The following is a 16,379-nucleotide window of genomic DNA, read 5'->3' on the forward strand; positions in this document are numbered from 1 at the left end:
GGGAGGTCTCCAACTTTACCTACTATAACGATGTATATGGCGCAGGTCGATTTTTTGAGCAAAAATTTTGAAGAAGTGCGTCCTAAATGCCGTCAAATTGGTACTTAAAACGGCATAGATGGGCGTTATCATGATAATTTATCGCAATAACGACCATCTATGGTTACGTACTTTGATAGGAAGTAGACGATATAGACACTTAGATGGTGGGCAGAAGACTGGATCGTAAGAACCATGTCCATGATCTACTTAGAACGCCATTATGCGTTGAATCCCATAGCCAGGCCCTTGAGAGGAAAAAAAAAAAAAAAAAAAATGCTGGCGTGAGACCTTATGATCTGCCTCCCTCTTCCTTTCGGAAAGAGGGGCCCAAAGAAAAGGTCTAGATTGCAATGACTAATTTCTTAAACAAATATTTAATTCAGATAATTCATAATATTTACATAGAAATTATATGTATTTGAGTGTGAAATCGCAATTTGAACAATGTTCCCTACATCGATAGATCCGTCACTAAGAACGCGCGTGTATGAATTCCCTTCACGAGGATCATCGTCCCGAGGCGATGGGACCTAATAAAAGCAAGTGCGCAACACAGTTGCCATATTGGACTACAAGTCGCAAATTGGGCTACTTTTGAAAGCTCGGCGCGACTTAAATTTGAGTTTTGCTACTTGCGACATTTTGGGCTACTTTTGAAGTAAGTTGGGCTACCAATGAGAAGACTGGTAGTTGTTACTTCTGCATTCATAAAAACTAATAGAGTAGTGATTATTTCTGCATTCAGGAAGTAATTTTGGCATAATTTGGCATATTTTTGGCGACAGTTGGCATTTTTTTCTTTGTAAAACCAACCAGGCAACCCTAGTCTGATTTGAGACTGCTACGTAGGATGAAAATTAACAGGAACGTATTCAACGTGCTAGATTGTCCCGCTCGCTTCTCGGTCCGCAGACGCACAGTACGAAATGTACGTATTCGAATATGAAAATTAACAGGAACGTATTCAACGTGCTAGATCATCCCGCTCGCATCTCGCATCATCTTTGAGGGGAGAATCAGAAAATTACCACTAGAAGTTGATTGTATATATATATATATATATATATATATATATATGTATACGTATTATATACATATATATGTTTACTTATTGGCCTACTTTAGTCAGAAATTTGCGACTTTTAGTCCTGCAGCTCGCGACTTTCGGCAGTTTACATCTGGCAACCCTAGTGCACAAACCTCAATGAGCCAGTTTGCACTTCGGTTGCAAACTAGCTGCAGCGCCAGAATCAGCTCTAAACCGGGAAGATTTGGTTCTAATCTAGGGTGGACACTGGGCAGCAGAAATATTATATCTTACCTAGCAGCAGTGTTAAGGGTGCGCTGGGCGACATTTGGAGCGTCCCTAGGTTGTGGTTATGGACAGCAGCTAGCGACTTATTATTTACTTTGCAAAATCTTTCTGAATCCAGTTATACAAACCTGAGTTTGTCACAAATTAGGAAACAACATTTTAAGAGAAGTACTAATCACAGCCATTATTTCTATTTCTATTTGAGATAAATCTATATTAGAGAAATACTACCACAGACATATTTTAGAGGCCGATACGTCACATATAATTGCCCATTTCAATTTTGAACTGATATTCATGGGCCCCCTACCCCATAACTGCGTCGCGTCATAAGCTACTTCGAATGTTCAGGTTATTAATCCTAAGTCAGATGAGTTACTGTAATTGTTGAACAAGACCTACGTATATTTTATTGAGTACCATAATTATTTAATAAGATCCACATATTTTCTTACTATTTTTTTTCACAATTTAATGACTATTGAATAAGATCCACATATATATATTTTTTACTACTTTTGTTACATTTAACGACTATTGAATAGGATCCACATATATTTTGCTACAATTTAATAATTAACGGATAGAAAACTCGAAATATTCTCTCATAACCCAACCTGGACATCACTACTATAATATCACAAACGGCCTTACCGAAACTATTAATATAACACCTCAAACGGCCTAGGAGGATAATGAAATAAAATATGGTTTAATTAAGAGCGGCTTCAATTCCAGATCTCTCTCTCTCTCACACACACACACACACACTCTGATCTGCTCTGAGCTCACTGCCGTAGGGTGGTGTCTGGCTGTCTCGAAAAAGAGGCTGCAGCAGATCCGAGGTGAATACACACACCAGGGACGTTAGTCAAGGAGTTGTGACCTTGCATTCCCGGTGTGTGGAGTGTGAGTGGTCTCAGACCTACCCAGAGATCTGCTAATAATGAGCTCTGAGCTCACTGCCGTAGGGTGGTGTCTGGCTGTCTCGAAAAGAGGCTGCAGCAGATCCGAGGTGAATACACACACACATATACTGTATATATATATATATATATATATATATATATATATATATATATATATATATATATAAACACACACACACACATAATCGACTTGGGTGGTGACAGCAATACTTACTAAGTCAGTAGGCTTATCATATTTCCCAAGTCACCATTATTTGGTATATTTGATTTTTCTCATAGGAGGTGCTCTTGATTATATACTACTCTACAGAGGCGTTACAAACATCTTGCCCTTCCATTCGTCAATTGAAAGATAATAATATTTACCATTTGTAACCTTGCATTTCTTGGGTGCCAATCAAACAAATGCCAATGCACCATGTTTCAAGGGCTTTGGCGTCAGGGGCTCAGGGCCGCGGGAGTGCTTGGCTTGGGTGCAGTGAAGGAGGTAAGAGCGAAGAGTAGGTGTGACAGTTAGTCAGACGGTTAATAATATAATAATTATAAGTTTATTTGGCAATGAATCAAATGCATGAAATACAGATAATGAAAAAGAACATAGTTCGAAATTACAATTGCCGAGGATAACACAAAAAAACATGTGAATTTAATTCCATTGTAGGTGTATATTGTGTGGCACGCAGTTGATAGGAGTGTGGAAAGGAAGTTTGTATCTATTAAGATAGTACGTCCGACATTGGGTGAGTGAAACGTTTTTCGTGGGGCAGGTCACAATAATGTTTTCGTATAAATAAATAAAACATATAGGTCACTCCATTTCAATAGAAAATAAATAAATTTGTATAATACGTTATACCCAGAAGAATTTTCCACTCGACAGCTTTTAAAAAATGTTGCGTCATCTAACCTGCCATCATGATCATACAGTAAGCATTCTAGAATGCTTAATTGTTGTATCTCAGTCTTTATCCTGATTCTTCAGCTATCAATTTACTAAATAAACTGAGTTCGCTAAATGCGTGAGAATCATTCTACACTGTGAAAACAAATGACCTCCAAGGTGAGCAACGTAATTTATCTGGCGACAAACGCTTTGTGACAGGATAAATCACATTTCTAAAAATAATTTTTAAAGCTAAACTATGTCATCTGTGTATAAGATATCTATAAACACAGTTATTTTCATTTTAACGATAATAACTACAGTAATAGTAAGATTCACTTAATAAACAGTTCAGCCATTGATGACATAATGTAATAATGTAATACAATTTACTTAAATAATAAATTCGGCCGTTGATCCCAGGACCTCATCTCAAAATTCATTGCAACTGATGATAGGTTACATGACAATCTGCTTGAGTTATTCAATAAGATTATAATGTTTTATACACTTTAGTCAGTAGAAGACACGTAACGTTATGTTCGTGCGTCAGTGTGTATGCAGTTAGTGATACTTGAACTAACACAGTTGCCAAAGAAAATTTTAACATCCTGTGGACCAGACGGCCGTGATAAACCGTACCTATTCTGGGAGAAGAGCTGAGACGTTGTATTACGTTCGTTCTTGTGCTTGTAAGTTGCTGAACATTTATCTAGTATTAATGTCAGTTAAGAAATATTATTGAACTAACTCGTTTATACTATTTTATCATTTTAGCCATGAGATAACAACAATTATGCACTGTTTAAGGTGATGAAAATTTATATCTAATATTATAATGAAGGATTGTTATTGAACTATCTCGTTTATACTATTTTAAGCCATAAGATAACAACAATTATGCACTGTTTAAGTTGATGAAAATTTATATCTAATTAATATGTTATGAAGGAGTGTTATTGAACTAACTCGTTTATACTATTTTAAGCCATAAGGTAACAACAATTATGTACTATTTAAGTTGCTGAAAATTTATATCTAGTATGGCAATCAAGGAGTGTTATTGAACAACTCGTTTGTACTATTTTAAGCCATAAGATAACAACAATTATGCGTTATTTAAGTTGCTGAAAATTTATATTTAGTATGTCAATTATGGAGTGTTATTGAACAACTCGTTTATATTTTAAGCCATAAGATAACAATTATGCACTATTCACCAACATGAGCATGCCCAAAGGTTTTTTGGCTACATAGCTTCCCATAAACAAGTAATCAGATAGATATAGTGAGAGGCGGTGATCAATTCCAGATTTATATTTGTGTTACTTTAATGGTATTGAATTTGCCGAAAGAATTGGTTTTGCTAGTATCACATTGCGGGAAACGAGGAACAACGTCAAATAATTTCTAATCAATAAAATATATGTCATCATTTTTGGGTGGGAATCTTTCAGTTTTCTTGTTTGCTTTAAAGTGAGTTTTTATTATGCCAAAATATACATTAAGAAGTGTCAGAAACAATGGTTGTATTATACATTAATGTTGTAAACATATAACGGTACAAAATTGTGGCTAGGACTGTTCGATATTTATCATCCACTGCAGCCGGACGGAAGTAAGCGTGGAGGAATCAACGGAATGTTCGATTGGATGGGGCAAATTTTGTCATTCTCCGCACAAAATACCGAAAATTCGTATGCACTATCGGTCATAATGGTTACAGTTTGATTTTTATTATTATTATTATTATTATTATTATTATTAATCATTATTATTATTATTATTATATATATATATATATATATATATATATATATAAAGTATATATATATATATATATATATATATATATATATTAACTTCCATAGAAAATGTACTCTAGTCGCTCATTACGCAGTTCGTGTAGAACCTATTTTTTCTTTTTGGATGAATGAACTCGCCTTGAAATCATTTGCCCCTGACCATTACTACATCACGTCATTTTGTTCTACTTGACCGCCACTCCCAGTACAGAGACAACATTTTTGTGTCACTGAATCATGGTCTTGTTAGATCTTTGGTGTCATCGTCACGGATGCTGACGGCCTGATTATTATTGTGCCTCGGGCGACAGACGACGGCGGAACCCCGTGTTTTCACAACAAATCTAAAGAAGCCCTATTGTCTTTGTAATATCGCTTATTAACGTCACCTGGAGTTGGAGAACACCCGGTCCAAAACGTGAAAGCCATCGTCTAACTCAGGGGTTCGCAAAGTTTTTTGCCTGCGACCCCCTACTTCGATAGAGTTGCGACCCACTTCCCCAACAACAACTCGGGTGCATCTAAAGACTATGAAAGTTATGCATCAATTCAGAGAGATTTAAAAAAGACAATTAGAAAAAGAAAACGACAATACCAAATGAACATCGCTGATAAATCTAAAGAGAATCCCAAAGAATTCTATAGTTACATTAGAGATAAAAAGGTTGTTAGGAATCACATTGGTCCACTAGTATCTGCTGACGGTCAACTTGAATATTCAAATGAAGGAATGTGTAATATCTTAAACAATTATTTTAGCTCGGTATTCGTAAACGAAACACCTCAAAGTGAACTCCAAACTGAAACCTGTGAAAAGTCTAAGGTAAACTTACTACGGTAAATATAACAAAAGAAAAAATTAAAAGGTGTATAGATAAACTCAAAGTTAATAACACCAGGGCCTGACGGTTGGCATCCAAGAATCTTAAAGGAAATGAAAAATGAGATTGTTGTTCCATTAGAAATTATTTTCAAGAAATCCATCTTAACCGGAGATGTCCCAAGAGAATGGAAGCTAACGTTACTTCCATATTCAAAAAAGATGACAAAAAGAAGCCAAATAACTATAGGCCTATAAGTTTGACTTCAATCGTAGGAAAAATAATGGAAACTATCATCAGAGATGCTATCGAACATCATTTAGAAAGTAACCGTTTGATAAATGATAGCCAGCATGATTTCAGACGGAAACGTTCTTGCGTGACTAACTTACTCGAATTCTACAACACAGTTATCTCGAATTATGACAAAAGTAACAATATAGATTTAATATATCTAGACTTTGCAAAAGCTTTTGATACCGTCCCACACGAAAGACTACATACTAAATTAGCTTTACACGGAATAAATGGTAGCCTATTAAATTGGACTAGTAATTGGTTGAATGGTCGAAAACAGAGTTGTTTTAAATGGAAAAACTTCTAGATGGAAAATGTTACAAGTGGAGTTCCTCAGGGTTCCGTTCTTGGGCCACTTCTATTCATAGTATATATAAATGATATAGACCATGGACTACCGTTTCCGAATTTTGCTGATGATACAAAACTGTGCGGAATGGCAAATGATCACTTAAACCAATTAGATATTCAAGAAGATTTAGATGAATTACAGCAATGGTCTGAAAAGTGGCTTATGAAATTTAACACAAGTAAATGCAAGGTAATGCACATAGGTAAAAATAACAGTAAGTACGATTACAAGTTATTTGGAAATTCGTTAACAAAAGTAGATAGTGAAAAAGATCTCGGCGTAATTATCAGTAACGGCCTCAAATCATCCAAGCAGTGTATTTCAGCCTCTGAGAAAGCAAATAAGATTCTAGGACTGATTGTGCGATCTTTTGATTCCAAAAGTCCATCACTCATACAAGCTAAATCGTTAGTTCGTCCACATTTGGAATATGCTGTTTCCGTATGGCCACCGAATCTCATTAAAGACATTGACAGACTGGAAAAAGTACAACAGCGAGCCACAAAACTGATTCCAAATATCAAAAATAAATCACGAAAATCGACTAAAACATATGAATCTGTTTTCCCTAACAAAGCGTAGACTCCGAGGTGACTTGATACAGGTCTCTAAAATTCTAAAGGGAATTGATAACATCAAAAGTGACAAAATTTACAGACTGAATGAGAATCAGACAAGAAACAATGGTCTCAAACTGTCCGGAAATAGATTCAATTTGGAAGTAGGAGAAACAACTTTGCCGACCGTGTAGTTAATGAATGGAATAAACTTCCTGCACTGTAATTCAGTTCGAAGCTTTAAGAATTAGTTAGATGAACAACTAAGCAAGATGCTGTAATGATTATAATTTATTTTATATTATTTGTTTTTGTCTTATCATTTGTGTGTTTAGTTTTCATTTATTATTAGTTATATGTCAATTTATTATTATTTACTATTTACCTGTTTATTATTTAACTATACGTATGCATTTATTTATTTATGTATTTATTTTTTTACATTATTATATTTTTATTTATTATTTTATTATTAAGATTTTTTTCGCATCCGACCTAGATATGGACCAAAAGGTCACTATAACGCATTTCCGTCTCCGTGTATATGCTTGCCTGTCTATGTATGCATGTCTGTATGTATGTATGCATGTAGCCTATGTACGTGCGCACGTTTGTATGTATATATGCATGTACGTATGTAAGCTTGTATGGATCTCTCTCTTTCTCTCTCTCACCGTCTTAGGCTGAACAACTTACCATTATTAATGGGAAGTATGGGCTTGCTTCTTGCCTTGGGGCGATGCTGGAAACCGCAACACGGAGATCATCCTCGACACGGAGTCGTGATCGGTACTTGTTTTTTATGTATGTTAGTGCGGAAAATGTAACTTCACAAAGGTAGGTCGATCCGAAAGGCGTCAGTACATTCATTGCGGTCTTGGATAATCCTGGATATTCTTCTGCCACTGATATCCAAAACTTGTCCAGTGTTGTCGAATCAAATAGCATCCGTAAGGTTCCATCACTCGAAAGTTCAAGCAGGGCATCCTCCAGATCTGATGGTAAGTGACTCCCGGTAGCAGTGAACGGCTGTCGAATCCAGTCATGTTGTTGTAGGGTTGTCTCTTCCTTGAAGTACTTTTTGAAGTGGTCAAAGAGACTTCGAAGGTGAGTGGCGATGGCTCCTCTCATGTTATCCAAACATGCGTGTAATTCATTCTCTTCAACGAATTCTTCCAGCAAGGGAAACATTTCAACATTTCCCTCTTCAGATCTCACAGACCATCGTTCTAGCTTCCTTCTGAATGCATTTACTTTGTCGGACATTGTCAAAATGTTTGTGTTTGGGCCTTGTGACAAGTTCAGCTCATTCAGTTTTTCATATATGCTTGCAAGATATGCAAGTTTTGCTATCCATAGGGAGTCACACAAACGAACACTGAGTGTGGACCCACATTCAAGAAGGAAGAAAGAGGCGAACTTCTTCATCCCTCACCTGATACAGGCGTGTGAGAACTTTGCCTCGGGAGAGCCACCTGGCCTCTGTTTCGAGCAGAGTATGGCAAACAATCTGGCGTTCAGTGGCCGTGACTTTATGAAATTGACTATTTTAATTGCAGTTTCAAGAACACTGTTTAGCTCTGGAACAAGAGCCTTACTGGCAAGAGCTTCCCGATAAATAATACAATGAGTGAAATTCACATTAGGAGCCACCTACATGATTTTTCCTCTTAATCCTTTCCTTTTACCTAGCATTACCTCAGCCCCGCCTGTGCATACACCGACACACTGGTCCCACGGCAATCCCATCTCACGTAGCTTGCTGTCTAACTCTGTGAAAATAGCATCCCCTGTGCATGTTCCTTTCAGAGTAGAGCAAAACAACGTCTTCATGAAGTCTTCCATCAAAACAGTATCTTATGAATACGAGTAACTGAGCAGAATTTGAGATGCCATTCGACTCGTCAATCTGCAAAGCATACCTCACATTCTTCACTTTCCATCAGTTGACACCGAATATCATCTGCAATGTCATGAATACGCCGCCTTACGGTGTCGTTTGACCGAGGGATGGTATCAAGGTCATCGGCCACTTTTTCTCCGTGCATAGCTCGACACATTGCCACTGCAGCAGGCTTTATGAGGTCTTCACCAGTTGTGTGTGCCTCTTTCTTCTGTGCAATTAGGTATGCAACCGCATATGATGCCGTTTGAGCTTTGGCTGGAGTTGTTCTTTGTGTTATCACCTGCTTTTGTCCTTGTATATCTTTTTCCTCTCGCTGGAAAAAGTCGTCTTTTGAGCATGATCTGGATGTTTGGTTTGCAAGTGTCTTTTCATTTTTGCTGGTTTCAGGCTTTCGTGTGCAAGAACCTCAAACCAGCACACACTGAGGATGATGAACATCATAAACTGTACAGCAAGTAGTGGTGGGCAGCTACCGGTAAAGTTACCGGTTTTATCGGTAACAGCCTTGACGGTAGCTTACCGGCAATAATTCTGCTACCGTTAAGGTTCCGTTAACCGATAAGCTATACCAAACACTCGTGGAGCGGTAAGCACGTCTCGGCTTGGTGGTACTGAGTGACGGTAGTGGTGGGCAGCTACCGGTAGTTACGGGTTTTATCGGTAACAACCTTGACGGTAGCTTACCAGCAAAAAATCTGCTACCGTTTAGGCTCCGTTAACCGATAAGCTATCCCATAATACTCAGAGAGTGGTAAGCACGTTTCGGCTTGGTGGTACTGAGTGACAGTACTGACGGCCCTACGTAGGATGAAAATTAACAGGAACGTATTCAACGTGCTAGATCGTCCTGCTCCCTTCTCGGCCCACAGATGCACAGTACGAAATGTACGTATTCGAATATGAAAATTAACAGTCGTGCTAGATCGTTTTGTTCGCATCTCGGCCCGCAGAGGTTCAGTGCAAAATGTACGTATTCGATTAGTCAGCCTATGTTCCGGTGGGCATGTATCCAAATGGATGCACAGAATAAAAAATTAAAATAAAACATATGTGTGTTTTTTGTTCATTTAAAGGTACTATAATATAAATATAGGGATCGTAGAGTCCTGCTAATACAAAATTAACGTAATTCCAATATCAAAAATGACAACTATGAACAATTGATAAAAACTTTGACAGAAATTCAAAGGGTTGAGATTGTGTTCCTGAGCCTAATATAAGAGGAACTTGGTAAAAAAAAATATTATGAAAATGACCTACATATGTCAATTCATCTCGCACAAAACCTTTAAAACCTCAATTGTACAAAAAAACTTTGTCCTGACTAAATGAAAAATGGGTGATTTTGGAAATGAATTTTTATGTGTAATGTGTAAAAATGATGCATGTAATTATTTTTCTTTAATGAAATTGTGTTTCTATGTGAAAAATATATTCTTTGTATGAAATTGCACTTACATAGAGACGGAAGTGGAGTGTGAGAGGGGGAGGGGGGATTGGTGCGTAGGCCTATGCACTGAGGGAGAGGAGGTAATGCTCTGACCTTACACGCACCCCCTCCCTACTCCCCGCCCACGAGAGTTGGAGTAACGACTCGGAGCGCAGGATTTTTATAGTGACGACGTTACAAAACTTGTGACTACACACCATAGTAGGATGAAATTTGTTTAGATTTAAGTCATAAAGGCGACTCGAACTTGGGACGTCACTACTACCTCACGAGTCTTTTACCGGTAAATTACCGGTAATTCCGGTAACGGCATTGTTGTTTACCGGTAATTCCGGTATTGAAATTAGCGGTATTTGCCCAGCACTAACAGCAAGTAAATCCATACTGTATGAATTCTTCCTGATATTTTCGGCGCTTGGATGGTCGATCACACTGGTATGTTTTTGCGTTATTACCGTCATGGCCTTCATTCCCACTTCACGTGCTTGGTTGCTCGGCATTAACATCATCGGATGCTTCAGTGATATCTGCTGATGTGCCCTTACTTGTAGATCTACGAATTAACCACCGTTCTATGGCGCGGGCTAAAGAGTAACGATGTCTCGAGAGTAGAGTTACACGAACCTTTCGAAACGATACTAACGGCCTTCTCACAAAATACACGCCTTACTGAGTGCATATGCCACCTGTAACTACACGAATAATTCTAAAATAGAATTTTCTGAAGTGAGGACGCACATTGCAAAGCGGTAACTATTATCAATATGCATGCATAAGAAAGCATGCATACATAACGTGGTCTTATGATGTATTATCGAACATCAGGCACATCTACCATTTACTGACAAGTAATATGCTTAAAGCATCGAAAAATGGCCTTTAGGGTGTGGTTTATGAAATCCCCAGTGTTGCCATTATCACCATACCTCTGTCTTTCTTTCTCTCTTTGTGTTTCTATTCAAAGTTGGTGTATTTCCGAAGTTTTTGTTTCTCCCAGTGGTAAACTTGGCATATGAGCGAGGGAGCGTGAGGTTGCTGTTTCCTGCACCATACCGTCAGTGGAGGACTTCTTGGGGTCGCATACAAGTGAAAGAACAGTAAGGAGATGTGGCAACATTGGGTGGTGGCTCCGCCTTAACGGCCATTTCTTGCTACGGCGAGTTATAGACGCGTTAGGATGGGTAGTGGGAGACAGAGGAGGAGGAGGGGTTGCACGATCTCGATCGCGACCCCTCAAAATTATATCGTGATGCCTCTGGGGGTCGGGACCCCTACTTTGAGACAGAGGAGGAGGAGGGGTTGCACGATCTCGATCGCGACCCCTCAAAATTATATCGTGAACCCTCTGGGGGTCGGAACCCCTACTTTGAGAACCTCTGGTCTAACTGACAGTGATTGGACTGGACAGACCAACATGGCGTTTGGACCGTAGCCTAGCGGCTTCGTTCGTTAGCAGATTTGCTTGTAGCAGTTTTTTTTTATTTTTATTTATATCCGCCAAGAAAATCGCATATTACGTTCATGTATTACAATTTACAAAATTGATATTTAATTTTCTAATGCTATATTGCGTAGGTGTGCACAATTGAAATAATTCTGTTAGATAATTATTTACCTTTAGTACTGGTCATTATAGTAGGTACCCTCACGGGTAATAAGACCACATACTGTAGCGTATATACTGTATATGCAGCAACACTTGGCATATACTTAGTTTAGTATGAAACGTTATACTGGTATAATTCTGCCTTATGCTCCCATTCTTTAGCAAGTTTATTCTTAAAAGTCTCAATGTTGATAACATCCACTTTGTCCTGGCTTAGTTTGTTCCACTCTTCAGTAGCTCAGGCTAAAAGGAAGTTCTTCCTTGGTCCTGGTTGATGATGTACTTGTAGTTTTGAGTTGTGTGTGCTGAGTGATGGCTGGAACATTGTTTTGCCATGCGAGAAACTGATTCTCATTGCTTTGGACACACCAGCATAGCAAGGGTGGCCCCCACTCGAGACTAGCAAAACCATAACATAATTAAATTGTGCTAAGGTAGGGCCTTTCCAAAAGCCTTTCTGAAAGCCCTTATTGGAGGACTAAATACATCACATGACACCGGTGACCCTTTTTACACTATGATTGGCCAAATGTGTTTTAGTATTTTGTCCATAGCCAATCATGTAAGTCCTAAGATGAGAAGTACAGCCCTAGAAGGAAGTGCCTAACAGTACTGAGTTATCCTCAAGGTTTGAATATAGAGAACATTCTTGAGGCAGCTGCTCCAAATATCAGGTCAGCTAAAAGGCAAGTAATCCAACTTTGAACTCCCACAAACAATACACACACTCTAAATAAACAAAGAAACATATACCACTGGTTTGTTCTCTTACCCTAGTGACAACCTAAGTTCACAAACTCCCAAGGTCATAGCCCCCTACTCTTGAGAAGTGTATCAGCCACAGGAATTATACTCTCATTGATAGTTGACCTGGTTGGTGTTCTTTAATACCTTGAAGACTTGGATGACATCAGCTTGTAGTCATCGAAAATGCAGTGAGCAGCTGAAGGTTTGCGAGTTTTTCTGAATGAGAGGGGAGACAGTCTGTTGACCAATCTTAGGGCATGTCTCTGAACTTGTTCTTATGTATCTTTGTCTCTTCGATCTTGGACTCCATACAGTGGAAGCATATTCCAAGTGGGGCTGAACTAGACTTATATACAAATGCAGGAATGCAATCTTGTCCATAGCTGTGAATGTGTGCCTCATTGCCCCAAGTACTTTGTTAGCCTCGTTAACTTGTGCTTGTATGTGGTTGGTGAATTTCAGCTGCTGGTCCACCACTACTCCTAGGTCCTTTTCTACTGTACTTCTGCAATCTTCAGTTGATGCAGTGTGTTGTTGACCATGGTCATTGTGTAAGAGCATTGAGGTTTATTTGATCCAAGGTGCATTACTTTACATTTCTCTGGGTGGAAAAGCTTTTGCATTTTATGTGCCCAGGATTGGAGTTTCTCAATATCATCTTGCAGACGTCCAATAGAGTCATGTTCTTCAATAATTTTGTAGATCTTCGTATCATCAGCAAACATCGATATGAAGTTGTTTAAAAGGTGTGATACATCAGCAACAAATATGCTAAAGAGGAGCGATCCCAGCACTGAGCCCTGGGGCACTCCACTGCTCACCTCAGACCACTCAGACATCACACCATTGACCATCACTCTGCTTTCTACTGATAAGAAATCCTCTAATCCAGGAGAGTACACTACCTTGAATGACAAATGTGTGTAGTTGTTGTTGTTGTCATTCCCTAGACTGTCTGTCCGAGCAGTCCCGTCTCCCCAAAGAATGCGACAGCCGAAACTGGATTTTCCCACAAATCCTTTATAGAGTGTATGTTGTGTTGTTTGCGTGCATGATTGTATATAATGCAGTCTTCAATTATGTGTTGTATGGTATGGGGTGAAGTGTTACATCCTGGGCAGCTGTTCACAATGCGGTCATCCAGCCTCTTCTGGTAGCTTAGAAGTGCTGGGTGGTGGGTGCACCACAGTCTGGCCAGGTGGACTCTGTCCTTTCATGGGAGAGAGGATTCAGAAGGGTGGATATCAGGGGGTGGCATGCAGCAATGTGTTGTCTTTCAGTGTGTTAATGGAGCGGTGAGTGATAGGAATATGAATATGTTTCCGGAGGCTGGTATTTGGTGGTTGTGGAGGAAGAGAAGAGAGTATCTGTGTGTGGTACAGGTCTTTGGGTGTTATTTTAATGTTTCTTGGTGTGTGTGGGTGTTCTGCTATGTAGTGTAGCGGGTGAGATGTGTTTGTGATGGTTGCGGCAAGTGTTTGTGTGCCTCTCATGTTGAGGTGGTCCTTGACTTTGAGGACTTTTGTTTCATGGTGTAAATGGTCTGTAGGTGTTATATTTGTGCAGCCTGTAATTGTTTTTAGGGTTTTGTTTTGTATGATTTGAAGGGTGTTGTGGTGTGTCTCACTGAGATTAGGAGCCCATGCAGGACTTGCATAATTCATCATTGAGCATATGCATTGTTTGTATATTGTTGTATTAGTTTCTTTGTTTTGTCCAAATGTTGTTCCAGTGATTGACGTAAGTCCGTTAAGTCTAGGTGTGCATTTGTTTTTTATGTTTGTGATGTGTTGTTTGAAAGACATGGATGTATCGTATGTTACACCAAGAATTTTCAGTGTGTTTGTGTGTGGTATTAGAGTGTTGTTGATGTAGAGATGAGGTATGCATTTGTGTTCTTTTGTCCAGTTGGTGAGAAGTGTTGCTGTAGATTTGGTTGGAGCTATTTCGAGTCTGTTTATGATGAACCATGTGTTGAGTGTATCAAGGTATGGCTGGATTATTTCTGCAGCTTTGTCTGTGTTATGATGTGTGCATGTGATTGTTATGTTGTCTGCATAGGAAGAGATTTGTATTTCTGAGGTGTCTGGTGTGGGTAAGTCATGCATGTATAGATTAAAGAGCATGGGGGATAGAACAGAGCCCTGTGGTACTCCAGCGTCTACATCGTGGGACCACTCCCCAACCCCAAGAGTTGGGGGCCAAACAGCGGCAACCAGCCCTGGCCACCGGCTCTATGCAGGTGGCACCGATCCCCAAGAGGAGCTACGACTGCCTTAGGGGAGTAGCACAATGTGTGTAGTTGTACTAGTAGGAGCTCATGAGGGAATGTATGAAGTGCTTTGGCATAGTCTAAAAATATAACATTAACTGGCAAGTTATGGCTCAAATCTTCAGTCCAGATATCAGTTGCCTCAAGTAGGTTGGTCACAGTGGATTTTCCTGTAGTAAAACCATGCTGTTGTGCAGAAATAAGATTGTTTGCTTTCAGATGGCTTGTTATGTCCTGATGTCAGTGAAACTGGTCTGTAATTAGCTGGGTTTGATTTGTCTCCTTGTAGATAAGTGTCATGGTTGTGAGCTTCTATTGTTCTGGTATTTCTTCATTTTTGAGACTTACTTGAAAAAGAATAAACAGGGGAGTTGTCAAGCACTCACTTAGTTCTTGAAGAACTCATGGATATATCTGGTCCGGATCTGATGATTTCTTCACTCTGAGTGATTTGAACTTGCTCATCACTCTCTCCATGGTTAGTGTAACTCTTAATTCTGACTGGGATTCCTTGTATGTGAATGCTGGGAAAGGGGACATATCCTCTCTAGTAAATACCTTTGTATATAGTATGCTTAGTACCTCTGCCTTCCCTTTGTCATCAGAGGTGTAATTGTCTTCATCATCTCATAGTTTGGGTATACCTCTTATAGTTTTGCAATGACTGTTCACATAGTTCCAAAAAGCTTTATTGTTAGTGCAGATCCCACTTGCAGGTTTGTTGTCGTATTCCTTTTGGATCCTTTTCAAGGTCATCATGGGTGGGAGTTTGGCCATCCCTGTACCTCGTAGGCTGTAGAATATGCTGGTGTAAGAATGCACTCTACAAACTTGGTGTGATGACTGTTTGGGCTTATGCTGGGGGGAAGCACTGGGAATGGAGTCCATGAAATCACTGGGTGATTAAAATCACCTGCTATCAGTGTGTGAGAGTAGTTACAGGAAGCCTCCCAAATTATAATGCCATGCAGGTCCTGGTCCATGAGGCTTGCTAGATGCGGTGTTCCATTCCTGTACATGACACCAACCAATTGACTGTTGCTGTCGTGTCCCTTTATTGTTGCCTAAGCACTGTCTTTGTATACCCCCGGAATTTTTGGTGTTACTTGCCTGGCCTTGTGTATGCTCTTAATATATATACACGTTCCTCTTGTTTTAAGAGCTGTCAGGTCAGATGTAAATAAATCGTAGCCAGGAATGGCCATTGTTTGCCAGTCCGGTGTGGCACCTATCGTGGGCTTTATTTCTGTCAGTAGTATTATATCATAGTCGTGAGTACTGTTGAGTGCTAATAGTAAGTTGTACTTGCTCATTAATGAATTGTCTATATTACTGTAATAAATCTCAAATCATCCAAGCAGTGTATTTCAGCCTCTGAGAAAGCAAATAAGATTCTG

General features: G+C 39.2%; 2 protein-coding genes across 5 annotated transcripts in view; one reads left to right on the plus strand and one right to left on the minus strand.

The window, feature by feature from the left end:
• Nucleotides 1-16,379, plus strand: part of LOC143020707 (arrestin domain-containing protein 3-like) — an 80,099-nt gene that overhangs the window by 30,624 nt on the left and 33,096 nt on the right. For 2 of the 4 annotated variants that reach the window (XM_076177373.1, XM_076177376.1), the window contains exon 1: nucleotides 3,725-3,861. The exons of 1 other annotated variant lie outside the window; for it this stretch is intronic. The gene's annotated coding sequence lies outside the window, so the exon portion shown is untranslated. Of the gene's footprint in view, nucleotides 1-2,838; nucleotides 3,027-3,724; nucleotides 3,862-16,379 lie in introns of those variants that run through there. One more of the 4 variants, XM_076177374.1, reaches the window with a different exon arrangement.
• On the minus strand, nucleotides 7,680-8,132 carry LOC143020510 (protein FAM200A-like). Its single transcript, XM_076176938.1, has one exon. The coding sequence runs from the start codon at nucleotides 8,130-8,132 to the stop codon at nucleotides 7,680-7,682; it is 453 nt and encodes a 150-aa protein (XP_076033053.1).

Source organism: Oratosquilla oratoria, chromosome 40 (assembly GCF_046742065.1).
Source record: "Oratosquilla oratoria isolate Oo_2021 chromosome 40, ASM4674206v1, whole genome shotgun sequence".
NCBI lineage: Eukaryota > Metazoa > Arthropoda > Malacostraca > Stomatopoda > Squillidae > Oratosquilla > Oratosquilla oratoria.

Coding starts and splice junctions, on each gene's coding strand:
- LOC143020510 (XM_076176938.1), bottom strand. CDS start 8,132: ATGAGAGGAGCCATCGCCACTCACCTTCGAAGTCTCTTTGACCACTTC.